A 27,888-nucleotide genomic window follows, 5' to 3' on the forward strand; every position below is an offset into this window, starting at 1 on the left:
GGTAGCTCCAAATAAGTGACATTTTAAAAGTGACTTGGACAAGGCAGGTAAATGCGAGCAACAGACATCATACTGCTACAACTACTAACAAGAAGAAGAGTCTGGCCTCTCCCATAGTGTTGTCCTGCCAAAAGTGCATGGGAGTTACTCTAAGATAAGAGGAATGAACTTTTGTGGCAAATGCTATCATTAGCAAGGCACCCTCTCATGCTCTTTTTTCTTGAGAAGCTAATACAGATGCTATACATTGCATGTCAGCATATGCTGAGTGGAATCGGTAGAGGATTACGCTGAGAGTCTTCCTGCAGCTGCCAGGAGCTGCCAGCCACAGTGTGTGGCAGAGGAAAAACAGCATCTGGCTCAGGCACCTCCTCAGAGAGGGTGGAAACCTTAGTTTGTGCAGCCAGCATTAACATGAGACATTATTTCATTGCTGTCACTGTCACGCAAACTTAACCAGTTCCTGTCACTCATCACACATCCCTAGTCACGGTAGCCTACAGGCTATGAAAACAGTGCAGTGCTCTCCAGCTTAGCTGACTCATTTAATTTACACAGAATACTTAGAGGAAATGCTTAGAGAGGTCCAGTTGCATTCTGCAGAAGTGGGTGTCACCTGTTTATTCCTATCCATGCTATAAATATGCTGGTATGTAACTGAAATAAATCAGCATGCTGTGGAATAGAACTATGACATGATGAAAAGAAAAAAAAAAGGAATTAATCATAGGTTTTACTTTACCAGTATTCCTTGCTGCTCTGGAAATAGTCTGCAAATCTGGCTTCCAGATGAGTTTATTCAAACTCCTGCACCAAGAAAAAAAGAATTATTTTTATACAGGAAATATGAATGGCATCCAAAGTGTTAGATCTTCCTCCTGACTGAAGTGAAGCCAATAGCTAGGAGACTTCAGTCGTTCAGCCTTTCTGACTTCATTTCACTTCATAAAAGAATTGGATGCTTAACAGGACTGGAGAGCCCCTGTAACCAGTGTAGGGGAATACAAGCCACGGTGTCCTCCCTTGACAACTGCCAGCATTGCATAAATGTGCTCTAATTAGCATCATCAGCATCCAGTTCATACAGTGGAATGAGAGCAGAACAATTTTCCTAAAGAAAAGTAACCACAAGAGTGGCATTTTATTTTTGAAAACTTAAAATCTGAGATGTCAAATATTAGAAATATATAGAGAGGCCAGTAAGGCTGACAAGTTAAAGCCCTTCCAGAGCATACATCGGCACGTTCTGCAATATTCAAGGCCTATTGAAAGATTCATGAAATAAATTTCTGGTGCTTAGTAGGGAGGAGCTTTTACTAATAGTCGAATTTTCAAGCAGGCAAGATTTTTCTCAGGTCCAATTGAAGACACCATCTTTCCCTAGGAGCCTTATCTTGAGCTACACCACCACCAGTCAAGGTAATTGGAAATTAACAAAATGGTAGAATGGGATTAAAAGGAGTTCAGAGGTTTAATGTAATGACTCAGAACTTTATACCAATCTCACACTCAGCACATACCTGCATTCATTCAGAATAAGATTAACATCAAGCTACTTGAAGAGGAAAGTTTGAGGTGAGCCTCCAAGGGTTCATAGGGAGCCAGAGAGGAGAAAGTCCACATCTCTGTTGCTGTGTGAAGTAGTACTTTGCAGAGTCTTCAGGAGACAGACATTTGATAGCAGGTTTGGGGGCAGCTGGAGGTCACAGAGCCAAGCAGACCAGTCAGCTGTTTTCTAGTCACGGAAAATTTGTACGAAAAGTAAATACTGCTCACTGTTCCCTATGCTTTAGCTAATGTTTTTTACTTGGCATACCACTAAATCACAGATGTGGTGACTGTCCTTAACTAACCAAGCTTTGCTCTGAGATCAGAAAATCTCCATGTAAAATGGCTGCATTTATTGTCTCTGCAGCTGTGACTACAGCATTGCCTATGTGATTGCCCAGGGATGCTGGACGAAAAGGATCCTGGACTGGACACAGGGCACTAGCAGCAGCGGCATCTTCTTTAGAAACTGCTTGCGAGCAACTGGTTTGACTCTCCTGGTGCTGGCAGTAATACTGGGCTGAAGGGCAGAAATGGCCTTGAACGGGAAGAACGCTGCTAAGTGCTGAGCAGGAAGGCACTGGTATTGGTGCGTCAGAAAGCTAAAATCATAGCTGAAGGAACAGCTGGCCTTGTGCTTCTCTGCAGCATTAATTCAGAACAAACAGCTGTATGACTGAAAAAGCAAAAATAATATAAAGAGGAAATCGACAGCAGTGAAACTTGTTTAAAGCTCCTCAATAATAACCCTTATATGTTTTTATGTACTTAGATGGACTGGGGCCTAAATAAGCTTGATTTTTCTATTTCTTACATTATGGCGTGCATTTGATAAAGCAAGGTTCAAAAATAGAAGTAGTTACAAATCCAGACGTAGACTGCATTTATTGCCATACCATCTGCAAATAGCAGCTCACTCCCCCAACTACTGGCATGAATGATGCATGTACAATAGCGTTAATTTCCAATGAAAGTCACATTAGTGTATGGGCTATACAAGGCCTATTATCTCTTAATAGGTCTAAGAGAAGATATAAAACGGTAAGTAAAATCACAGAATTCTTCCTAAATGAGGACATTCAATGTAATATGTTTTCACATTCTTAGGCTTCTTTAATTTATTAAAAAATCAAAAGACACAAGATTGCATGAGCCAACTGGGAGACATCTCATCAGTTCAGCTTAGAAAGATCTCTACGACTCGTAGGGAAATGTCACATTTTAAAATATAATTTGAAATTAAAATGTCACAAACTGCCTCCACCTTTTGATTTAAGTGATTTTAATCACAGGTTCTAGTTTGTAGTCTATACAGCACCTTATATTAAACACTATATTGAAACTCTCTAATTAAGACTCATCTCTTTCCACTAAACCCAGAATATGCAGGGTCAAGTATGAATTTGATGGAATGAAGATCAGACTTGTATTGCTGACATTTGAAGTCTTGAACAACTGTCACTGACAACTGATCCATAAATACCTCATGCTACTCAGTTTCTGCTAAGGTAAATAATCTACAGGTGCTAAAAGACTTTCATCATCTCATTCCAGTGAGACTCTAGACCTCGTGTTATGAACTAAACAGGAAAACCAAATGAACCAGAGGAACATACAAAGAAATTGTGAAAAGGACCCACTTCAAGGGAAAATATTAAAATCACTTATGTACAGGGAACCTGACCTTTCTACTGAACTAGTGGTTGTGATGAAGACTGCAGTGAGGCAACTATACAAACATTTATTTATCTGAATAAATGTAAGTAATTATTAATGAATGATGTTAAAAATATATTTATTTGTCTTTTTGTAGGTGGCTAAAACGTACATAGTTGTGCAACACAAGGGTTGTTTCTAAATGTAGCTCTATACAGAGCAGTCCTCCAAACTAAACAACAAAACTTGGACTTGGAATTCAAATACAACCAAAGTGTGCCTCTTTAGGCATTCAAATATATTAAAGCCAAAAATTTAGCAAGCTTTCAGCTTGTCATGAAAAGCAGCAATAAATGATAAATGCAAAACCAGTATGCCTTATTTTCAAAACCTGGCGAGCCCACAAAACCAGACTTGCAGTAGTGCACTCTATTGCAAAAGCCAACACTGCTTGTTTATTCAAAATAGAAACTGTCAATACTTTAAAAGCCAACTAGGAGACATCAGTTCAGTGTAGATGTGTCTAAGATTCATGCAAATGTCACATAGCATAAAATGGCTGTGCAGAGCAGGCATGACAATGTGTGCATGTTTTTGCTTGTAGCTTTGTAGTTTTGACGTTCCAAACATCAAGCACTTACACTGAAATAATTTCAAATTTTGTACAGGAGCATTTGAAGATCTGTAGCTTTGCTACAACTTGAGCTGATATGGATTTCAGGCAATAGACACTTTAGAATGGAAAAGGATGGCATGACCTCGCATTTGCAAGGCAAAGCTCATCAGGAGTACTCGGCTCGGTTGCCGGTTACAGCCTCATTTACAAGAAACTGTGCAGGGTGAAAGTGAAAGGCACAAGGAGTTTCTTTTTCTAATCTACAGATCTCTCTATTCCAACTATACGTTATCTAGACTCTTTTAAAAGATAATACAGTGATTACTAATAAACAGTTCTAACAGATGTGGGTTAGGTATTTTCATTTCAATTGTTTTCATAGATTTTAAGGCAGAGGGAGAATTCAATAGTTGAACGTACTGTTTGACAAAGTCCACTGATTTATTTGCATTCTGGTACCTTTCTCTCTTGCTTTGCTGAGAACTCAGTGGTGTTTCTGTCCACCCCAGACCCACAAGAGCCCCCAGCACTCACCAGTGGAGCTAAGGAGGCTGAAGCACAGTCAGGATTGTGTTCATGTTGTCATTTGATGCAGTCCCTTTTACATTAACTTCTGCCAAATCAAGTACTTGGGTAAACATCTGAGCAATGGCAAATATTCTCCAGGCCCCATTTTTTTCCTCCATCCAGGCTGGTTAACCATATTGATGAAGGAATTCATTGCTTAGGGCAGACATTTCTCAAAGGCAACTGTGCTGGCCCCAATCACTCCCTAGTTCCATTGCTCTGCCCCGCCTGGTAAAATTGAGCGTTCAGGTACGTAGGTTAAATTCAGCATATATAATGTGGATAGAGTTCATAAAATACTTTGTCTGGCCCAGTTAAATTACAGTATATGCTGTCTATAAAACCAGCACTGCTTGGTATCAATCTACCGATTCTTCTGACTTGGGCCCTGTTCTGAAAGGTATGTCGCGCCTTCTGAGACACGCTACATACTTTAAGCCTTCCTTGTTATCAGCCCAAGTAACAGTTGTAAGTGACTTGCAAACTCACTTTGGGAGGAAGAGTCGTTATTAATAAAATCCCTAAAGTTCACAGTCTCGGGAGTGTTAATTTAAATAGTGCCACATTTTACTCAAAGGTGGCAGTACTCAGTGAATGTCCCTTTTGCTTATGGCTGCTTTCCCTTCTGTTTCTTATAAATGTCATTTTACTACCCTGGATTCTTGTCTGGACACATGATCATCTGGGGAAAACAGAAATTCCAACCAAAGGAAACAGAACTGAAAGTAATTAGAGAATCTTTTTCATTCATCCTCTGATCTATAAAATAGATAGACGCGTTTCCTTCTAAAGGCTGCATTTCCCAGCTGTAAAACAATAGCGCTCCCCCCACCAGTACTTCTGCAATCTTCGTCACACAGCTGTGGAGTGTTGCAAACTATTAACATTTGTAAAGAGTACTTGTCATGAAAGCAGCAGTGCCAAGTTCTTGCTCCTAAATTGTGGGGAAAGTTTCAGTTTCTGCTCTTGAGTTCAAAGCAGTTTGCATGTTTTGCAATGATAATATAGTTTATGGTCTCTAGTCTTGCATTAAGCCCCCTTAAATTCCTGGTACGCGAGTAGGAAAGGCTGTTCTGTTGGTCTGCTGTTTCATCAGTAAAGTCACAGACATATGCTTTTGTCTTTCCTGGTAGCCATTTCTCATGCAGGCACGTACTGAAGAACAAGTTTCTATCATGGTTTTCATTTTGCTGGTTTTCATTCACACTTTTGTATTATCTGTAAACGTCTGAATATACAGCATCTCAACTTAATAGCTCTAAAGTTGTATCTTCTTGTTGCAGGTCTGTATAAATGAGCAGACTGTGCATTTCAGAAGGTAAGAAATGAATGGGCTGTGCGTGAAAAGGCCTCTGGAAAGTGGCAAGTCACATCCTGGGTCAGCCCTGCTCCTCCGTCCCACTCAGGTAGGAGGGAGCTTCTGCCTCCTGACCCTAGCTTTTACCTAGTGCTACAGCTTGGGTGGCCACAGTTTGGCCCCTGTGGAAGCAGGTTAGCTCTGCTCATAGAAGAAGAAGATTCCAGTGAAGGTGGGATGAGATGTCTAGACTGCAGACCTAGAAAATGCTGAGGTTTATCTAAGCTTGGCCAAATGCTTCAGGAGGAAGGAGTGCTCCCCTGGTTGCAGAACTCTCTCTGATTACCCACTGCTTGGGACCGAACTACTTCCTGCTTCCCTTTTCCCCCCCCCCCCTTCCTCTCTTCTTCCTTCAGTGTGCACAGACCCTGCAATAAAACCTTCTCATTCAGAAGGAAAGGGGACCCTTTATTGTGCTGCAATTATATAGCACCCGGTGACTTAAACATGAGAAGCAAGGCAGCTGCACTTCGGCAGACAGGAAATGTTGCACAGTCCCAAAAACTGAGACTACTTGTATTTAACTCTCTGCCTTGTGAGTGAAGAGGTTGGGCATACATTCCAAATGAAGGGTCGGTTTTCTAACTTCCCTAGAATTCAGGGCTATTTAGACTTATTTCTCCTCCAAACCTGTTGTTAATTTTAGCATTTATTGGCTACTACAGCTAAGACTGAATACTCATTTGTATTTGTAGCACCAGGATACATGCTATATTTACAGTATATTCTAGCAAATTTTAATTAGTTAACATTTTCATCTGAAATCCGATTACGTAAAAAAGTATTTTTTTAACATAAACACCAATTCAGTATGTTTTTCCTTTCCTCAGTTTTGCTACAGTTTGATTTTTGTGGGACAATTGTCACTATTTTTCAAACTGAATGAAATAATAGAGCTTTGAAATAGTTCTCATCCCTTTGCAGACTTCATTAGAGACACTTTCTTTAAAGGAGTACCATCATCTTTTCAACCTTATCAGTTTTATCCAACAGTTTACCAGTGAGATCATTTGTGGGAATGTGGGCGTTTCAGGCTTAAATGTGGGAAATTCAGGCTCAAAACCCTTCCTGGCACAGAGAGACTCAAGGACATGCTTGTCAAGCTCATTTCGAAATGATGACCTCACCACAAGCCTATGGAAGGAAACATTCTCTGGTCTTCCAGTGAACTTGCTTTAGTTCACAGAAGGGTATTCAAGAGCCATTGACCTACAGAAAGAATGGGACTTGCCTTTAAGCCTGCAGACTGGGGCATTGATTTGAGAGAGGTGAGCCACTGAATTCTGGCTCAGCTTCAAATACCACTTATGTAGGTTATCTAATAACTGCTTAATGTACAATATGTAACAGCACTCAGAGGAGGCACCAGAATCTAGTGTTTCCCACTCACAGGTGAGTGCTCTAGCTGTTACGCTCCAAGCCTCTCTTGGCTAACAAATACTCCTCCTTCCTTTTCAATGAGAAGAGATCTCTACTTAGTAGTTAAGACACCTTCCAGAAAAGGGAGGAACCAAAGTTTGACTGCCCTCTTGCTGAGCAGGGACACAAATCTCACTTTTCCACATACTGAAGAGGTCTTCTAAGTACTCATCAGCTGCCCCTGCAACACTCCTTCAGCTTGCTCCATTATTAAAGGACTGCCATTCTTCAATGACCAACTTTTTAACAAGTTCAAGAGGGGGAAAAGCTTCAGACACACTCCTGTTAGCAATAGTTCCTTACTGGCTGCTTGCATGGCATACTGGCTGCTTTGGATCTCCTCTCAAAGAAACTCAGCTCTCAACGTGCTCCACAGAAGCTCCACAGCTTCCACAAAATGCGCTCAGAAAGTTCAAAATTTTATTGGGCAATGCTTAATGTTGTGGCACATGTCTTTTTTGGCTTTTAGGCTAATTAATTAGTGGAAGGTCACCAGGCAGTTTGTTTCAGAGCAGGGCTTAAATCCATGTCCTATTTTGGTGCTCAAGCTAATTGATTGTCCTTCCTTGCTGGGCCTATTTCCTGATCTGTAAATATAAAGCTGGTTGCTGCAAAAGGCTTTGTGATACACAAAGGACAAGCATGGTTTAAACAGCACATAGTATTGTCTTTCACCTAGTGAACGACCCATGCCACACTTTAAGGACAAGCAAAGCAGATCTTTGCAGTTTGAATTGCCCTGGAAAAGCACGTGTGCTTCTTGGATTCAGATTATTATTTCCTGTATAGGCATTTTATGCAAGTATAATCTAAATGCGTGCAATGAGATCACGGACAAAAGATGTAAATAATAGAGATACAATGGGGGTGAAGAGGGTGGACACTACTGAAAATAACTTGCATGATAAAATAATCAGATGACAGGATGAATTTTCAACAGACTGACTGAATACTCAATCAAATGGAGGGATTTGAACACATTTGCAGCGATCATCCTGACTCTTCTCTAAAGCTCAACTCATGACAGATAGTGATGGATAACAATAGAAAGATAGTAATGATCTTGTGAACTCTGAGCCTCTAATTACTTGAGCAGTAATAAACTGGAATGCTTTTACTAGATGTCTTCAGCATGCAGGGATGAAAACATGATTTTTCTGTCCAGCAGAGGGGGCTTTGGCAGTAAGTTTTCTAAAAAAAACAAATGATTTCTTTGGAAATTGAGCAGTACTAAAATAAAACTGACTTTTATAGGAACTTGCATAGTATTATAGATAAAACCATAACTTCCTATAAACAAGAGATTCAAATATAAACAGACACAATTCAAATTGAGCGTTGTCCTGGCTATCTTTGTTTCCCTTACTTCTCAGTGTGGCTTTTCTATTTCAGCAGAAAGCCCTTGCAGTTATACCTGACAGGCACAGTGTACAAGTGAAAAAGGTTTTGCTCCTAATTCCTGTGAAAAGCTGAGTCTGAGTTCCTATTAAACCTGTCCCTGTAAACTACTTCAGTACGTGTACAAGAAAAAAACAGGGACGACAGAGAGGTAAACTCCTGGTGGAAAGTTTTCCAAGTCACCATAAAGCTATGTATTTGAAGGCAGGACATGTCATCTGAGTGGTCCAGGAGTTCACAGCACAGTTATCTAATTATTTGAGGCCACTTTGTAGTTTTAAACAGTAGACATAGATCTGGGTGGCCACAAGAGCCAACCAAGGCAACCTCACAATATGGGTGAGACCAAAAACATGGATGTAATCCAAGGTGGTGGTGTACAGAAGCACATTTAAAGCTAATGCTTAGTGTTAAGTTGCACACAGTGTTATGTCAAGACAAAAGAATGACACGAATTTCTCTTGAAATTAAAATTGGCTGGCTAGTCTTCTGGTAAAATTCTTCTTTTTCACGGTTAATTGGATTTGTCCCCCAAATACTGTTTCCTTGCTCAGTTTCCACTCACATAGAAGAAAACTGCAGGCAGGTGCATTTGAATACCTGGGAATTATATTCACTTGATTACTTCTGATGAATAGAGTTCTACTCCATGCGTGAGCACTTGAATGGCACTGTTCAGTGCTGTTCAAAATCTGATTCTTTTATTTCTAGTGAGAACTAGCTGCCAGTTTTAATTACAGATTCGATTCTGGTAAATGCAATTATTTTCACCTCTGTGGCTCCAGCTTCTGGTGAAGGAAAGATTGAAAATAATGATGCACCAGAGTAACTTAAAATGAAATTCATGCCAGATGTAGCCGAAGGTGCAAATGACTCACCATGCCCAGTAAGGGTGCAACACTTTCCCTCGCCAACGAGAGCAGGGGCTGTCCTGTTCCGCACCAGCAGCAGCCGCCTTGCGGGGGTGCCGATGGGTGCAGCACTCCGCAGCAGCCTGGGCTCTGCCTCCTCACTGGCCTCGCTGGTCATTCTGGTGAGCTCTTCTCAGAAGGCAGGATCTCAGCGTCCTGTGTTTGTGGGGTCACCACCCACCTAGCCCATTTTTAACTTAAGTACTAATATTCTTCAAAAAGCGGGTACATGGGGGAGGAGGGGAATGAGAATTCTGGTCACCTGATGAAATAAAATTATAATTTACTGTGGATATCAGATTGTCTGTTAAACCTTCTATCTGGAAGTAGATATACTATATACTGACAGACTATACACCACCATATTTCTGATAGAAGAAAAAGATGGGCTGTGAAGGTTACAGCAGTGCCTTGGGAGGAAGGGGGAATGCAGTAGGCCATTATGTGTCCTCAGTCCCCAAACCAGGATCCCAGTTAATGGCACCGGCTCTGCTAGATGGTGATCCCCAGCCATATCCCTGGCCCTTTGTATGTATATATATACCTTTGAGTCCCCTCATCCGTACCACATCTGCAACGGTTCCACCCATTGCTCTCAGTTCCCCCGTTCTTTGGACCTGGTGTCCTCCATATCCTTTACCCCACTTCTCCAAACCCATCTCAAAACCTCTCCCTTCTCTATAGAGCTGCCTTTCTTACAAAATAAAAATATCCAGCCTTCCATAACAGAGTATCTCTTCCCTGACCCAAAAATGTGTGGGCTACACTTCCTTCCTGGACCTTCCCTTTCTGCCTGCCTGGAATCACCCCAGAGCTGCTTTCTTGTAACCCTCAGGCACTCCCAGTGCTGCCTTTTGGCCCATTGCCAGGTCCCCCGGTGCCAGCCACCCCCTGGGTCCCTTTGGCCTCTGCAATAATCTGAGCCCTTTCCTGGCACCAGCTCCTTTTGTATCCCCTCCTCGGGTGCGCTTTGTGAAAACCTTGACTCTTGCTCAAAACATACCAAATCCTCCACCATTTACAGCTGTGAGAGCAGCAGAAAAAGACTTGTCTGAGGGAAAGCAACTGGGTGTCAGCTTTCATAAAGCAATGCCTCGCATAGCACTGCTGTATCTGGTACTGGTGTGGACTGAGGGAGAGAAAAGAGAAGAAAGGTGGGCAGTTATGGGAATTTGCAAGAAAAAAAAGAATCTACCTTGATGTTTATGACCTGAGTCAAAATACAAGGAGGCTGAACTTCCCAGAAAGGAAGTTCACTAACAAGGAACCACAGATAACCTTCAGATGCTAAACTGAAAACTCTGGAGGAGAGGGTAGGCTTAATTCTCAGAAAAAAACCTGTACGAATTATACTTAATATCAGAGAGAGAAAGAAAGCAAAAGACAGAGAGCATCTTGAAACTAAAAGAGGTATTAAACAGAAATTACAGGAAGAAATTAGAAAACATCAGGCTGGAAAGCAGAAAAAAGCAGAGCGGACTACATTTTAAATCTGGGACACTGGGATCTGTTCACACAGAGAAAGGTCAGATGGGGACAAACTTCCAGCAGTATTACGGAAGAAGCCAAGACGGAGTTAGCTGGGACTAGCACAGAGGGAGTACAATAAATTTAAAAAAAAAAAGGAAAAGGACTGTGAATTGGAGGAGAGGAAACAGGGTAGAAATGAAAGAGGAAAGAAAGAAGCAACAAAATAAATATTGTATAGGATACAGAGGGAAAAAGAACAGAACAGCCCATTCTATCTCAGCTCACGGGAACCTGCAAATCTCCCAAATCTGCTTTATTAATTGCCAAGGCCAAGTTGAAAGCTGTGTGGGTACAGAACTTTTCACATGGAGAGACAACTATCTCTGCAGGTTCAAAATGGACGAGGGAAAGCATTATCTTAATGACAAGGGATGTACAAAAGCTATGAGCCCAGAGGAGTAAGATGACATCTGACAGCTTCAAACATAAAATATTCTAGGGCAAGCGAGACTCTAGATGCTGCTCACCTAAAAGCTACTGGACATTACTACTGCTGTTATTTTTAACAAGGGCATAGCTTCTTCCAGCTCAGTTCATCTTTCCAAAGATGTTGATTTGTTGAAGGAACAGTAGGTACATTAGAAAATGTATTATAAGCAAATATGTAATTGCCTCCCTTCCATTCAGCATATTTACACATATACTGTTTAAAATTAAAAAAGCAGTCATTCCTGAGTCGTCTTGTACATGAAATGAAAGCAACAACAATTCAATTTTTAGGCCATCAAGAGATGCAGGTAAGAGCCCAGTTAAACTATGTTAATGTAAGTCCCAAGAACGTTCATGTGAAGGTCTAACAAAGTTCCAAGCAGACAGACCGTTTTGCAGGCATGGGTCTTTGATAACCAGACAGCTTAACAAGAAGTCCAAACAGTCTTGTTGGTCTACTGTAAGATCATTACCTTAAGACAACAAAAAATAATGGGTCATATTGTCAATTCGGTTCCTCCAGGGATGAATGGAGCCCCTCTTAATATGGTGCAAAAGAGAAGTAAAAATACCCAACTAGAAAAGGGTGTCTGCGTTGAGTTCCCAGTGACTGCAACGGCTGAGTCACAGTGGGTTCTTGGACACGCAGGGGAGTTTTAGCAGGAAACCGCCCACCACTTTATTTACAGCTCCACTTCAACTATGCCATTCGACTCAGCTCAGTAGATGATTTTTATCACTCTAGATGTTGTGGATGCATTTGCACAGAGACACTTTCCAAAAGGCCACATGTGTTTAGCGTCGGTTTTTCATGAGGTTTCTATGTATTCACTTCAGATGGAAGAAATACTGCCCCTTCTACCCTTCTACCTCCAGTACGAAAGTACCTTTTCTCCATCCACTCTGATTTGTTTGAGTCATACCTGACCTGCAGGCATGCTTTGCATTGCTGAACTGCATCTGTTTAGAAACTAGCATGCTGTCATTGTAAACCTTACGAGCACAGGCAGCTACAGTAGCACAAAAGCACTCACCTTCAAAATTTGGACAATTCTGGTGTCTCATCATTAGTCTTAAGTAAGGTGGGAGTTCAAAGATCCAGAAAAGATGGATCCACAGTTCTGCCAGCTTGTCCTGCCTCAGCTTAGCGATCTCTACATTCAGCACCTGGAGACAGAGTCCTGCTCTCCCACATACAGCACATTATCTTTCTGGCAGTTAGCATAACTAAAACAACAATAAGTTTGTATCAAAAAACCACTCTGGAATGCTAGCAAAGTTTCTTTTTATACCTTTCCTCTTTGTAAAATATAGAATTATCTACAGAAAACTACGTTAAAAAAATGTAATTGTTTGCAAATCCCAACCCTTAAAATTTATACAGGGCCTTCCTTGTCTTTTCCTGCAAATTCTGTCCTAGTTTTGTGAAAGAGTTAAGATTGCGCGTTTCACCAGCACCCCTGCGTCCCTCGGTGCACAGATGTGTGAGTGTGCAGATTTCAGGTGGCATGTGCAAATGTAAATCTGATATTGCCCAGTTTTTCAATTCTTGGCTTTGTAAACCACATAACATCAGCGCAGTGCGCTCGCCAGCGTGCAAGACGGGAGGAAGGCTGTGGTATGTGCTGTACTCAAGCGTAAACTGCTAGTTAGGAGAACAGAAGAGGAAATGGGGTAATGATTCTCTGGAACAGTGATGGGGTCTCTGGACAGCCTCGTGACTGCACCAAAATTCTGATTTCAGCAGGGAATGGCTGCTGAATTCCCGGTGATGAGGACTTGTCTCCATTCATGGAGTGCTCCTTGGCATAGTGCAGCCAGCAGAGTACAACGCCGCGACACAGACCCTCACAAATCTGCTTCCTCCTGCCATCCTATTTCCCCAGCCCTGAAAAGGGGGCTGGGAGGCGATAAGGGAAGAGACATAAAGACAAGAAAATAGTTCAGTTGGATCCGTTTATCTCTGCATATACCAGTATACAGAAAGGTTTATGCAAATAAGAATCAGTCACAGGACTTCTGGGAAGTTGCCAGTGACTCTCAGTGTATGAGTGAAATTAAGAGAGGGAAGTCTCTTAAAGCTCTTTCTGAATAGCTAGTAAAAACATCCAGTTCCATCCAGCAGCAATTGCTTTGGCAGTCTGAGTTGGCAGCTTTGGACACTCAGGATCACTTTTTCATGTTGCACAAAACTCTGCTTGTGGCTCATTTTTTAAAACCAGATTCAGCTTTAGCCCTGCCTTTCAAGTACAGAGATCACCATACACAGAGCAGAGAAAGGATGCTGAATGAATCACAAGAGAGGATCTATTTGCCAAAGATTCGCAGGCTGTACCATTCTTAGTATTTTTTGCAGCGGGTCTGTCACATGAAGAGGATTCATATGTGATCTGAAACAACTCAATGAGTGCAACAACGTAAAAACCAATGGGTTTACCTTCCCAGTCTGAAGTCGTGTTTCCCTCTACCCCCCAGATCACACCCCTCCTACCCTTCTACCACCGCCACAACCACATGTTGGCACAAAATGAACAGAAAATAACCACACTCAGATCTGCCTGCCACCCGCTAGTGGAAACTGGGAATTCACTGGAATTCAGGGAACTGGAGGCAGGTCACATGCATTGCACCCTGTATACCGCAATTTATCTGCACAGTTGATATTTTAGAGTTTCATGTATGTAATTCAGTTTCCCTGAAATTAACCTTTAAAAAAAAAAAAAAGAAAAGAAGAAAAACCCACAGTCTTTCAGGGGGATCAGAAACCAATTTCAGGAAACACTACCAACTTTGATGGTAAACGCAGACACTGAGAGTAAATGTATACGTCTGTGTGTGTGCGCGTGTATGTATTGGACTAGTTTTTTATCGAGTTTCCTATAGAAAGGAGGAAAAGTATAGAACGCTACGCAACTCACTGCTGGAACCACATTGCTATATATTGCAGACTTATCAGTGGTGAGCTATTTTTAGTATGGCCCATGAGCAAGCAAGCAATGAGGATGTGTATTTTTTTCCAGTGCTTGAACCAGGCAAGATACTTTTTCCAGCCCTGACTCCTGGAATCCTCCAGTGCAGGGATGCCGCAGCATTGCTCCACCGTCGCCCTGGGCTTCCCCAGTCTGTGGCCCAAGCATCAACAACTGTGCAGGGGAAAACGGGATGCTGAGAAAGTAAGGGTAAAATAAGCAAGAAATAAAAAGCCAGAATGAAGGGAGGAAAATGGAGAGATCTTGGCGGTATCCTTTCAGATAATTAAAAAATTTGTAACACAAACGTATCCAGAAGTGATCTTCAAATGTCTTTGTTTTTCATCTCTTCAAGAATAATCTTTAGCAGTAAAGTTAAGGTCTGGACCCCACTGCTCTATTCTGGGTGCAAGTCTGCTTTTCCATTTTGCTAAAAAAATCTGCTTGCAGATCTTTGCCCAGCTGCCACTAGCAGCATCAGGTCTAATGTGAAGTCACGTTTGCATCCTTCCATAGCCACAGCATATCCATCACGCTCCTATCAAAGAACCAGCACATTCTACAGAACAAAATGTTCACCTTGCTCAATAAAAAAAAAAAGTTCCTGAGAAATATCCTAAGATCACAGACATTGTACTATTGTTACTGTGTTTATATATTACTATAACTGGAAATCTTCCGAAGGGCTTTGATGAAGCTCCTGCCAAGCCTTTAGTAAAGAAATCTGAACTCAGAAAAGATTTCCTGCTGACCAAAGCATATACTGCAAGTAGGGACTTGGGAAGATACTGGAGCATTTTTAATGTAACCAGAGCTTCTGGGTCTCTGGCCAGCCTCTGAAGCCAGGCAAACCTCTCAGGATGTGCCGGACCTTGTCTGAAAGTGCTCCACCTTCGCCACGTGTGAGCCATGGCACTGTATGAGCATTAGAAAGGGACAGAGGTCTCACGGACTAACTGGAAAATCTACACTCCCTGCCGGTATTTTAACCTTTCCTTATAGACTCAGGGAGAGAGGATGGAAACCTATTTATATGGGAAATCATTAGAGAGAACACAGGATATAAATTCACATTCATCTGTTTATCGGTATTTCTTGCTATTATTGTAGTAGGTGCTTAATTGCATTAGTTTGCCTATAAAAGTTCTTGAAGGAAAAAGCCCCAACACTTGACATTTGAATAATTATATCTGCCTTTTCTTGACAAGCTAGCACCCAGCTAAATCTGAATTTTTAAACTGGTGATTAGAGAAATCTAATTATGGAACCTCATCTTAGATAAATACTAAAACAGTCATCACCTGAAGGCTGCATCAATTTATGTTGGATGGGGCTGTAATATCAGGAATATACAGATCATTCTGTTTAGAATTAAACCCAGAAAGTCATGGACGTAGTTTTGGTGTTGCTGCAGAAACTGAGAGGTTACTCAGGCCATACTCCAAGTCATGGTATAAGACAGAGCCAGAACAGGACAGCTGGAGCAAAGAACTAAAGAGAAGCACAAATTTAAACTACGCACATAAAAATAGCTCCAGACACCTTATCAAACGGTTTTTCTGTGAATAAAGTTGTATTAGAATGATTTGTGGTTTGAGGTCATCAGATGTCACTATTCTTATGTTCAGTAAGTTTTTGAAGGTTACCTTATCAAACTCAGTTCAATTTGTGTATGTGACTAAGTCTAACACTTCCTCTAGACTCATCAGACATTTTGCCAGTATTTTGATGTTACAATGAACTGAAATAGATCTGCAATTGAAATACAGCATAGTTGTTTTTTTCATTTAAGTTTCTTTTGTTTAAGATAACTGATAACAAGATTTCTCACAGTGTCAGAGAACAGAGCTGCCCTTAAAAAGTGAGTCACCACAGACGTCAAACCTCCTGACGAGCAATTCAGTGAGATGTCTCCAGAACTCCAGGAGGAAATCCTCTGGGCTTGGCACTCTTCCCATTTTCATATTCTCAATTGCCTACTTTATTGATAGGGGACAACAAGGCCTGCATGCTAAGCTACACTAATTTTACATAAGGTAATATTTCTTCTTAATTAATCCAAAAGTGTGTGTGGCGAGGTCTGTATCTAACTAATATAGATCTTTCTAAAATTAGAGAATGCTTCATTAATATCTTTGGATGATGTTTCTAATTTACCACTTTAACAACAGATGACAAAAATTCTACACTTAACGGACTTTTGTCGTGTGTCAGAAATTGCCAGCTTATTCTCCTGATTCTTAGAAATTCTGCTGGAGTTGGAATATGGTGAAGCTAATCTATTCTGAATACAGCTTGTTGAGTTCACATGTAAAATTGGCCGAGGTTTGCAATAAATCTGGGGAGGGAGAATGTCTGAAGAAAAAAAATCCAATTCTTTTTCCACAAGAGCAATTATGGTTGGTTTTTTTTCCTTCTCTTGGCAAACGAGGAATTAATATTTGTATTCTGAAGTAGGCTGCTGAGTCACCTATCAAAACCTATCCTTTCTTCAGGGACAAGGGAAGAACATAAATCTGGCTAATTTCTCAATACTTTGAAAACTGAGAAATTAAAATGCATATTAGTTATTTCTTGCCTAGATCTTTGCAGATGTATGTTACATAACTAGCCAAGGCCATAAGACAATAATAAAATCTATATAGGATCTATCTGTACAGCAGAGTAAAGGATGAACATTGGCTACTTTCTATTGGGTGGGTATAGGAGTTATTAGGTACTGCAGGATCCTAATATTTCATCATCATAAGAGTTTGGGTGGTTTATGATTTCGAGATTAGACTGCAAGTGTAAAAAAGATCTGTCAAGATAGATTACAGTAATCACAGTAGGAATATGGAGGTCAGAATATCATGCAGTAGGAAACCCCCCAAAATACGTTTTCTCAAGGCTGAGTATTAATAGCAATTTATTCAGATCCAGGCTTGATGATTTCAGATACTACAAATCCAAATAAGTCATCTGAAAGTGTCTGAGTGCATTGTGAAAGAAATACGATTGTCCACCTGGATGTGGATGAGAAGCTGCAAGATGCTGCTACGCCATCACCTTCTGATTTCTCTATGTGCTACTTCTGTAACAGCACTGTATCAGTCTTTGTTCACTTTGACAAGACCACTTTTTTCTTTTTAATTTGTACTATTGAGTCTCTCTGCATTCAAGAAAATAGAAATGAATCCTTTGACCATTTTAAGAATGAATTTTAATCAGTTTCTGTGGACTGAAAACCAAAGGTGAGGGAACATTTGAGTCATTTGCTCCACCTCACCCCAACCATAAAAATCTCCTCGTATGTGGATTGTGCCCATGAATGAAATGCATCAGAAACTGATTCCACAACCTTCAAATTACTTCAGCAGAAGCTCAGCATTTGCATGTGGTTTGGATAGACGGAATCATGGGAGCACCACAAAGGGCATCAACAGTGTTCACCTTCAGCAGCAAATGCAAATTCATAATCATGTAAACCATACAGGACAGTCTAAATAGGCATTGAAAACAAAGAGAAGTGGTAGAAAATGCCTGCAAGAATGGGAATTTATAAGAGCAGAGGGTAAAGATACCATTAAAATAGTAATATAGAGACACTGGAGGCCTTTTGGGCTTATAAATTGATGTTTTGCTTGGTGTCCTCAAGGTTCCCACTCAAAAATAGATTTTCCCCAAAGCTTATCACCTGTGCTTTCTTTAGAGTCAGCACGCCCTTCCCATATTACATGGATATATAATTGCAAGGACTCTAACAGCATGTACAAACAGTTACCTTGGCTCCAAAACCCACAGCACAGTTCAGTGCCATGGCTTATATTCCTGTGCTGTGTTACCACTCTCCTTTCATGGGCCTGGGATCTGAAAAGACACGAGAACAGGGAACTGGAGAAACAAAGAAAGTGGCTACAACAGCAAGGGAGAGAGCTGCCAGAGCAGTGAAGGAGGCAATGGGAAGGGAGCAGAGGTCTGTGATGGCTTAGTTTGGAGAGGATCACTCGGGTATTGCAGTAGCCAGACTGAAGTAAAATTAGCAACTGTCTTTGAAATTCAAGGTCTACGTTCCTCCAGCCAGCACTGAAACCTCTGTAGTCTAGTTAAGTGTATCTGGAAGCCAAACTACCTTCATATGGTTCTCCTTTAAACTATATAGTTCAGTATTTATAGCAGCAGTCCCCCTGTATGAATGACAGCTGCTACCTCTGCAATTAGCACCAACATTATTATTAGGGATCCAGAGTTCCTCCATCAGTTGTGGAGTATGCACGTACATACATACACACACACACACACCCACACCCACCCAAGAAACACAGATCTCTCATTCATGTGAAAAAGCCACCAGAAAGCAGGCTGCCCTTTCACAATGCTTTTACCAACAATCTGAAGCTTTCCTTTTTTTTTTTTTTTTTCCACGCAACTAATTACCAAGCAGGATGTCTAAGCTACTGAAATGTAGAAAACCCAAACCACATTTTTGTATGGCTTAACTGTTCAGCATTTGAATTCATGAGACTAATGCAAATCTTGATTTGACTTAGTTAACATCAACAGAAGAACCTCCACTGAACATCAGACAGAATCCATTTAGTCTGGGCTCAAGGAAACCAGCATTAATTGCCCTAGAAGAAGGAACGAACATAATTTAAAATAAACAGTTCCAGAATAGCCAACTTAGAAAGAAACTTTCCTCATAGCCTTGGACAGTTAGTTTATTACTAATTTGAAGTATAACAGTTTATATCACTTACAGAGATATATTTTGGACAGTCTGGACTATTCAAAAGAACTTACAGGAGGGAGAGGCTCAACTCCTACTCAGTTTGCTGAACTTATAAAAAACACAGCTTTTCATCCTAGCCAGTAGACATGTGCACTTTCTCACAACTAATACTCACAGCGATCCTTTTTAGAAGACAAACCCACAAATTTCTACCATCCATCCTAGCTGGATGGGATCTGACTTGTACATTATCTGCACAACAACTGTGATTCTGTGATTCTGCGAATTCTAGTTCAGGCGCGAATTATTAATTCTGTACCGATTAGGTAGCCCTTGTCTGGGTGTAGGCATGATGCTTATCAAGGCTTGATAACAAATTGGTGACATCTCAAAATGTATTTTGTTCTTGGCATAATGACTTGTGTATGCTGTGACAACACATCATTCTTTAGTGATATCTAGCATGATAATTAATATCAGTGTAAAGTGAGTCATTTTTAGAGTCATTTTACCTGGAAGTACATGACTAAAAGGATAACAGGATGAGCTGTATTCATCAGGCCCATAATTACTTTCTCTTAACTTCGAAAATGGTAGTATGGATAGTATGGAAATGGAGATGTGTGCGGAAATGTCTAGTCACAACAGTTACATCTTTTGGGCATGTCCCATTTAAATACATCAAACTCTGACCTTAATACCTAGTTACAGTGGGTGACGGAGGTTCACACTTCTCTCAGTGCTGCTGGTTTCACTGCATCTGAAAGCAGACTTAGAAACAGTGCGGTGTCTAATTTACTTGCAAAATCAAAGAATTCCGATTTCTGGGGTTTTGTTTAAATGAAAACTCAGATTCCGGAGAAGAAAACAAAACCCACTAAAACAGGAAGGATGGTATTGTGGTTAAGTTTCTAGTATGGGGCTCTGAAGACCTGAATTATGTTCCATTCCTAGCCCTTCTGCAGACTGTCTTGCTCTGTGACTTTAAGCAAATCACTGAATCTCTTAGTGCTTCAGTTCCCCTTTTCTAAAGATGATGTTGCTGATTTGGTCAGTTTAGATAATGAGCGCTTTCACGTAAGAGCTACCATTTACAATATCAGCACAAGAGAGGCTCTAACCTCAAAACGCTAATAGTAAAATATGTGACCCTATTTACTTGAATTGTTCTTACAAGAAAATAGCAATTTATTAGACTTGGAAAAATATTTTGATTACTCATTGACAAGTGTCTTCATAACAATAACACAACTGAGCTGATTTAACATTCCCATATTAATTCCCACGCTGATCACCGACTTACTATACCAAATTCTAATTGGCAGGCACATTGGCCTGCCAATTAATCCAGCTTTAAACAGAATCAGTGTCTGCTTCTATTCTCAATAATTAGGAACAAAGCTGAAATGGGGAGTGCCTGCTGATTTTCTAAGCCTTTCAAGTTTTTTGATTTTTTTTTTTCCAGAGGACTGTCCCTGCAGGGGGGATGAATTCAGCAGGGTGTGGAGTGCCCCATAAGGGAATTTATACTGGGGAATACCATACATGGTATCACAACCTCCTCCCTCTTGGTGGTTTCACAGGGTGAGGAAAGGCTTGGGGCTTAAATAAAGAAGCTCTGCCTGCATTGCACTGCTCCGTAGGGCTAAGAGTGTGGTTTTTGAAAAACAAACTAACAAACAGGCAAATGTCTTGTGTATCTCCAACAGATACAGTACTCTCCTACCTTCAAAACCATCTTCAGAACCACGGGTTTTTTTCCTTGCTGCCTCCTGGCAGACTGTATCTGCCTGGCATCTGTATTCCCTGTGCCTTCTGAACAGATTCCCTCTCCCTTTTTTATTCCTGTTTCTAGCCAGTAAACCATGCTCCTCCTGCTCAATTGCCTTGTGATTCCTCTGAATTTTCTGTCATTTTCCAAGCCAATGTTTACAAAATAGGGGTAAGGACTTCTGTTTTTAACAAAAACTGAGTTTGTTCTTTATCCCAGCCTTTGAAGATTTACTTCCCTTCAGATGACCCTTCAGATCAAAAGCGTTTACTTTCCTGCCCCAAGAAACAAGGGAGAAGGGGGTATGGGATAATGTCTCCCGATCATTTTCTTTCTCCCCAGACTTTGCCTGTCTTTTCTGAGACCATCAGCAGGGAAGAAACGGAACACAATTTGTTTCTCCACATGAAACGGTACTTTGTGAAGAGGAGAAAAAAACGCATTTCACAAGGAAGGCTTTACTTACCAAACAGACTCTAAGTCCAATTCACCTTGCAGTAAGTGCTTGTTAAGCTGAGCGACAGGGCACAGATCAGAATCACCTGAACCGGCAGCAGAGCTTTCAGCTTTCTCAAGAAAGAGAGAAAGACCATCTCAAGACCCTCCATGCATGCCCTTTCCATGCATGCCGTGCCCAGCAGCTCTGCACAGGCTCCACATTGATGCGCTGCCCTCTGCTGGGTACAGCAACCTCATTTGATCCAACCCTGCTGGCATGGAGCTCTTTCCAAGGCCCCCATTATGGGGATTTTAAGTAGATGGAGAGGAGGTAAGGAAGGAAACAGAAGGATGGGTATGAGGGGCTGCAAAAAGAAACATGAGTGGGCAAAATGGAAGATATCCCAAGAAAGCTCAACTTGTGGGACCCTCAAGTCTAAAACCCCAGGTCTTCCTATCAGAAGATTTCACTCACTGTACAAGTCTCCACATAGTACGATTGATGCCCACTTCTCCTGGGCAAGCCTTTTTAAGGCTTGTGGAGCACCCCGGACCACTCATCACGATTCACATGGAGATGGTATGAAACTCTGCAAGCAGCAGCCTGACGTGCTTGGCTGCTGGTGTCCGAGCTGGCAGGCTCACTCCATCGCTCTCTTCAGCCACTGGGAGTTCACCTACCCATTCGAGCCCTGCCAAACTCTGAAACTTTGCAACTAAATATTCTTACACATTCCTGCTCGATGAGGAAGACTTTCTGGACAGACGCTTTGTCAGCTGCGCTAGTCAGTACACAGCAGACAGACTGCACGTGCACCTGGAGGATCTTTCTTTCCCCTGTGATCTTACAAAATTAAAAATTACATGAGAGTGGAACAGCTTTCCTGGCACACCTACAGCAACCTGCAGCCAACCTCCATCTCATCTGAGAAGCACTCATACCACTGTGCTGCATTACAGCCATGCCGCGCTTCGCTCCCTAAAACCACAGTGATGGCAGGAGCCAAGAGTGCAGCAGCAGGCAGGTGGCCCGGCCAGGCGCCTCCGGGGCTAGGTGAGGAGTTAGAGGATCTTTTGGCTCTGATTTACCTTTTTGTGACACAGTTAAGCACTTCAACCCTCTTTTCTTTGGTGGAGAGGACGTCTGGTCTCGTCTAAGTAGGCTTTAAGCTGTGAAGGGCAAGGCCTGGTTGTACTACCTGTCTGAACATGAGCGGTGCCTTAAACAAAACAGCCATTGAATCTGCTTGCTGCATGGAGCGTGCTACACCAAAGCAAATAGTAGCAAAACATTTCCCACTATTGCATGTTCAAATTCTAAATAAGTTTCAGTTCCACCATTCCTCCATGCTTTTGTTTTACACAGAAAAGCAGCTGAGCTTCCCTCTCTCTGCTCTTTATGCCAAACCTTAGCTTAAGCTCAGTTGCTCAAAAATTGTTTGAAAGAAGATTCTGAGCACAAAATGAATTCTCCGTGCCAGGTCTTAAAATTAACGATGAGCTCTGTTTCTCCAAATTCATGACAACTATACTCTCGCATGACAGAACATAAGCAGTAAATTTTGGTGGCTAAAGCATTCTCAGAAATTTCCAGGTTCACCTATTGTACACGGGCTGCACATCACTGTAGGGCACAGTATTGCCACCAGGTTAATTCAGTCTGTGACCACACTGGATTTTGAAAAGAATATTCTGTCTCCAAGCAGGAAATACATTCCCTCAACTTCATCCCAAAGGACAACTCACAAGTCCTTGCCAGCCTCTGTCCCCTTAATCATCTGACAGAAACATTTCCTTTTCATTATCACAAAACATCGTGTTGACTGCAAGGGGAAAAACATCCTCTCTCTGCTCCTGATGTAAAGAAGCACTCTGGCTGCAAAACTCCCATACTGCATGCCCCAACCGCACATGCTCTGCAAGCAACACATTCGTGTATTGATTCCAGATTCAAGAGTCAGTGGAATTCTTCACAAGTTTTCTGTATTTTTGCACAGGCCTACACAGATGAATTACTGCACAAGGTACATATTAGGGCACTTGGCTTCTAAAAAGACAAGGAATAATCAGAAGAAAGACTTCTTGTCCTTTTAAACAGGTGTTGGTTACTACTTTAACACACATTCTCTTTGGAAGAAAACACACTTTCCTGGGGCCTGCTTAAAGGAGCACGTAAGACACTGGTTTGGTACTGGAGGTTTCAAATCTCTCTCTGGGTGAGCAGAACAGCTTACCAAGTCTCCTGCACTGAGGTTATAAATACAGATAAGGATTTGAACAGTTACTTTTAAATCTGATTACCCTGTAGAAAACCCCAGGGAAATTCTGTTTTGAGAACTCAAAACCCAGTGTAGCGTCTGCGCAGTCCTCTCACTGGAAGGATCATAGATTTCTCTGAATATTTTTCTCACTTTAAAATTATTATTGGTCTAAACGTGCGCCCCTTCTTGGGCATTTAAGTTATACATTATGTCCTCTCACCTCGTCTGTCCACGCTGACCTGTGAGCTTTGAAGAGGAGCTATCTTCACGTTAAAACTTCCCACGTTGGTTGCTTGTTTGCTTTTCTTGCCATTTTCCCCCACGTCCTGAGCCTGCTGCCAGGTCAGAACCGTGTTTATCACCTACCTCTAGTGTCCCCTCGCCTGCCCTTGCCCTCAGCGCACTCCTGTGCCCGGCCTGTCCCGGCCAGCACCTCCTGCGGGGCCAGCCTGACCCTGCACCGCGCCGCTACCCAGGGGCACCTTCTGCACCACCGCTTCGCTGGGGCTGGCCAAAAAAAGAGGAAAAAAAGAGAAAAACCAGATTTAAACGGGTAGAAGCAACAGGGTCACCCAAGGCCGGAGACCACCGCCAGCGGGGCGGGGAGCCCGCGGGGGCGTCGGGGGCTAGCAGCCGGTCCCCCCCGGGAGCTGCCTCGGCGGGGAGCCCGGGCACGGCGCGGCTCGGCCGGGCTCCGCCGTGACTCATTCGGAAAGTGAAAGTGAAGCGGCACCACGTGTTTTCGGAGAAGGCAGGGGAGGAGCCGCCGAGCAGAAAATCGCCGCCGCGTTAAATAGAAAGCAGAGGCGATGAGCAGGGCCAGAGCGCTGGAGGTGTTGCTCGCCCGCCTCGCGGGAGCCCCGGCTCGCTGCGGCGCCAGGCGGGGCCCCCGCCCGGAGGATGCTCAGCCGGCCGCCGGGGCCAGCACTAGCCGCCGGAGCCGGCCCCTCTCCTCTCCGCAGCCCGCGCGTATGTTGCGCGCCCCGGGGACGGCCCCCGCCGCGGCGCCCCGGGCGAAGGTAAGGGAGGGTCTCGGTCCCGCGGGGTCCTCGCGAACCGCATGGGAACGCTCCTGCGCCGCACCTAGAAGAGGTCAGCTTTCGGAGGCACGACAAGGGAGCCCTGCCCGCTGGGCAAGAGAGTGGTGGCTTTGGGGGTTTTTGCCTTTTTTTTTTTCATGGTGTTCTCTTTTTTTTTTTCCTGCCTTTTTGGCTCACTGTCCACGCTCAAGACGGAGTTCTTGTGCCCGGTATAAAGTACCGGGAATAAACAATAAAGGGAACACGCAGCGGTTTTTGCACAGCACCGCTCACCTCGCAGGACCCGCACCCTCGCCCGGCGGCGGAACCGGAGCAGCCCCGGCCGGGGCGCGCCGGCGGGAGGAGCCGGGCCCCGCCGGACGCTCTGCTCTGCCGGGGGCGAGGAACACCGGTACCGGACGCCAGTTCTGGCTTTCAGGCTGTGAGGGCTGGCGTGCCCCCCGTTTGCTCTGTGCCCTTTTGAAAAGGCACCACAAACTCTCTCGGGGCAATGGACGGCTTCTGCTATGGAGCCCTACGATTTTTAGGTCTCGGGCTTAGTGGTTATTTCTCACCAGCGTGCCCTGAAATTTAATTTTTGTTGACTTTAAATACTGAGCGATAATCCTGGCCCAATAATGGGAAAAACTGACATCAGTTTCCTTCTGCTGTGTAAAGAAAGCCCAGTGCTACTCTCAGCGTCTTAAGTTATTTGCCAGCATAAGGATTTTACAACTCTCTTTGCTCTTTCAGGAGGTAATGTGACCTAAATGAAACCAAACATCAAGTTGTTAAATTAGCACAGACAGGAATCCAGCTGTGTACTTTCTTTGAAATCCTCATTAGCATGTTACCCTGAACTGTAAGACAGCTGAGGGATTCATTTCTGAGAATACTTCAAGGTTTCTCAACAAGCCGCTGCTGCAGATCTATATCTGACTACAGGGATAAATCCTAAAATCTATGCTTGCCAGTAAGGTCAAGGCAGCCGGCGGAGATGTATCGAACCACACTGTCAGAGGTAGACGTTTCAGGCCAAACTCATTCCTGGTGCAGCAATGCTAATTCCTTTGAAGTAACACGAGGGATGAATTTAGTCCCTCATGCTGAAAGATATATCAATAGGAAGCAATTTAGATTGGGCCACTTAAAGTGCATGTAATACAAAAAAGAGAGAGAGAGACTGAGGAGTAATGCTTTAAGGGTTCATGGAGGTTGATTTGTGTAAGCTAGTGAGGTTGTAGCATTGCTGTCCCAAGGGAAAGTTGGGAGAATGGGAAATTGCCTTTTATGGCTGAGCCTCAGGTTAACAGGAGGGAGGAAAGTAGTTTTAGGATTACTGTGTAAATTGGCAGACTGACAGGCTGCCCTTCCAAGTTACACTTCAGTCGCACAATGGCATCTATTCACCTCACCCTCTTCCCCAATTATCCGGAGACATGCCCAGCTGCAGAGTTTACATTTCCTTCACCCTCTTTCTTTTTTGCACAGTGCACTAAATAATGATGATAGATGTCTGAGTTCCAACATCTCTATTATGATTGGGGAAGGAAAAGAGGGAGGTGCAGAGAAATTGGTAACTCAGTTGTAAAACCTTGTTGCTTTGTTCTCTAAAACTTGAGAATCTGATGGAGTGCACACAGGATAACCTCTCATTGAGAGGGTCCTGGCATTTGACTCGCTTTAGGTCCCGATACACTTCTGTGGGCTCGTATCAGGGAAACTGCATTATCCTCTGTAGCTGGACGTGATCCTTGCTAAATATTTTTGGAGCTTTGGGCTTTGCCATAGCAATAGACTGCTAATCTTGTCAGAAAGCGAGCAGTTGTTTGCCCAGTGTAAATTGGCAAATGAATATTTTATTATTTTATAATGGGTGGGAGGCATGTGAATGGAAGACTTGGTCATTCAGAGATTGCAGCCGCTTTTCTCTGGGGATCTCACATTGTGTCTCTCTTTGGCATTTCAGAATAGCTGCTGGAAAGCTGCCCTGCCGTAGCTGCTGACGCTATGGAAGACCGCATCCGCTGGTCTAGGCTGTAGGATGGTAGCGCACAGCAAGGTGTCAGCAGATAATGCAGTTGCAGCAGACCCAAGACGTCTACTTGACCCTCCGGCACGGGATCGTTCACAGGCCCGAGGCTACCAAGGCCCCGGCCGGCCCAGCACTGTGCAGGCACACAGCAACACACACTTCCGAACTTTTCGCTCACAAGCGGATTTTAGTAGCATCACTCGAGCAAGCAGCCTGCTGGATGCCTGTGGCTTCTACTGGGGACCTCTGACTGTCAGTGCTGCCCATGAGAAGCTGAAGTCTGAGCCTGAGGGCACCTTCCTCATCAGGGACAGCACACAAAAGAATTGCTTCTTTGCCATCAGTGTTAAGACTGCAACTGGGCCCACCAGCATCCGGATAAACTTTCAGACTGGGCGCTTCAGCCTGGATGGCAGCAAAGAGACTTTTGACTGTCTTTTTAAGCTGCTGGAACATTACCTAAGCTCCCCGAGGAAGGTACTGGTTACCCCCCTGCGCAAAGTCCGTGTGCAGCCCCTGCAGGAGCTCTGCCGGAAGAGCATTGTGAAGACTTTTGGAAGGGAGAACTTAAACCAGATCCCCCTCAATCCTGTTTTAAAGGACTATCTGAAATCCTTCCCGTTTCAGATATAAGTACAGCATTAACTGTGTATGGACGATGTGTAAAGAAATCCAGCTTCCTGGGTTTTTAAACATGTTTGACAGTGAGCAAACTTATTTTTGTAGCAATTTACTGTATTTTGGGATCAAACTTGAACACTTGACTTTTTATGTTTACAAAAACTGTTTGCACAAACCTGGGGTTTTAAAACCCTGGCATAATTTTTCTGCCAAGCAGAATATTTTATTATTTTATAATATTTTTAATGATATTAACATAATAAACTTTATTGTGAAAGTTTTTAAAAAAATAGCATCTCTGTTTTTAGTTTTAAAGGCTATAGTATGTATCCTGCTGCCAAACTTTAACTGCTAATTAAGTTTGTAAGTGCAGACAACAGACAGGCTCCATGTCCTGCTCTAGCCTGTTTTAGTGCTAGTCCAGCAGAGAGAGGATTCCTGCCCCAGAAACCCTAAAATAGAATGATGCAAGTGAGTAGAAAATGTACGCAGGATGAATCTGCCCAGGAATCTAGCTCTTCTCTAAATGCCTGAGAGCAGGAACAGTGTGTTAAGGCTACAGCGGTGCATAGTTCTTGAAAGAGTGAATGGAACCCTTGGCTGAGCTAATTGCACCAACTCCAGCTTGCCTT

General features: G+C 42.8%; 2 protein-coding genes across 7 annotated transcripts in view; one reads left to right on the plus strand and one right to left on the minus strand.

The window, feature by feature from the left end:
- The window catches only part of RMI2 (RecQ mediated genome instability 2), a 30,557-nt gene extending 6,420 nt beyond the window's left edge, over nucleotides 1-24,137 (minus strand). For 2 of the 3 annotated variants that reach the window (XR_012588568.1, XR_012588569.1), the window contains exons 1-5: nucleotides 12,466-23,794; nucleotides 10,476-10,601; nucleotides 9,440-9,734; nucleotides 1,521-2,224; nucleotides 743-807 (exon numbers count right to left, since the gene is read on the minus strand). The gene's annotated coding sequence lies outside the window, so the exon portion shown is untranslated. The other variant, XR_012588570.1, reaches the window with a different exon arrangement.
- Nucleotides 23,491-27,559, plus strand: SOCS1 (suppressor of cytokine signaling 1). Of its 4 annotated transcripts, none has more exons than XM_074596397.1 (2): nucleotides 23,491-23,536; nucleotides 26,570-27,559. In XM_074596397.1, exon 2 carries the CDS (start codon nucleotides 26,645-26,647, stop codon nucleotides 27,266-27,268), a length of 624 nt encoding a protein of 207 aa, XP_074452498.1. In that variant the 5' UTR covers nucleotides 23,491-23,536; nucleotides 26,570-26,644; the 3' UTR covers nucleotides 27,269-27,559. The 4 variants fall into 4 exon arrangements, with proteins under 4 accessions (XP_074452498.1, XP_074452494.1, XP_074452497.1 ...); XM_074596393.1 differs by lacking the exon at nucleotides 23,491-23,536 and adding an exon at nucleotides 24,461-24,600 and having other exon boundaries at nucleotides 26,570-27,558; XM_074596396.1 differs by lacking the exon at nucleotides 23,491-23,536 and adding an exon at nucleotides 24,544-24,673.
- The last annotated feature ends 329 nt before the right edge of the window (nucleotides 27,560-27,888 follow it).

This window comes from Larus michahellis, chromosome 8 (assembly GCF_964199755.1).
Source record: "Larus michahellis chromosome 8, bLarMic1.1, whole genome shotgun sequence".
NCBI classification, from domain to species: domain Eukaryota; kingdom Metazoa; phylum Chordata; class Aves; order Charadriiformes; family Laridae; genus Larus; species Larus michahellis.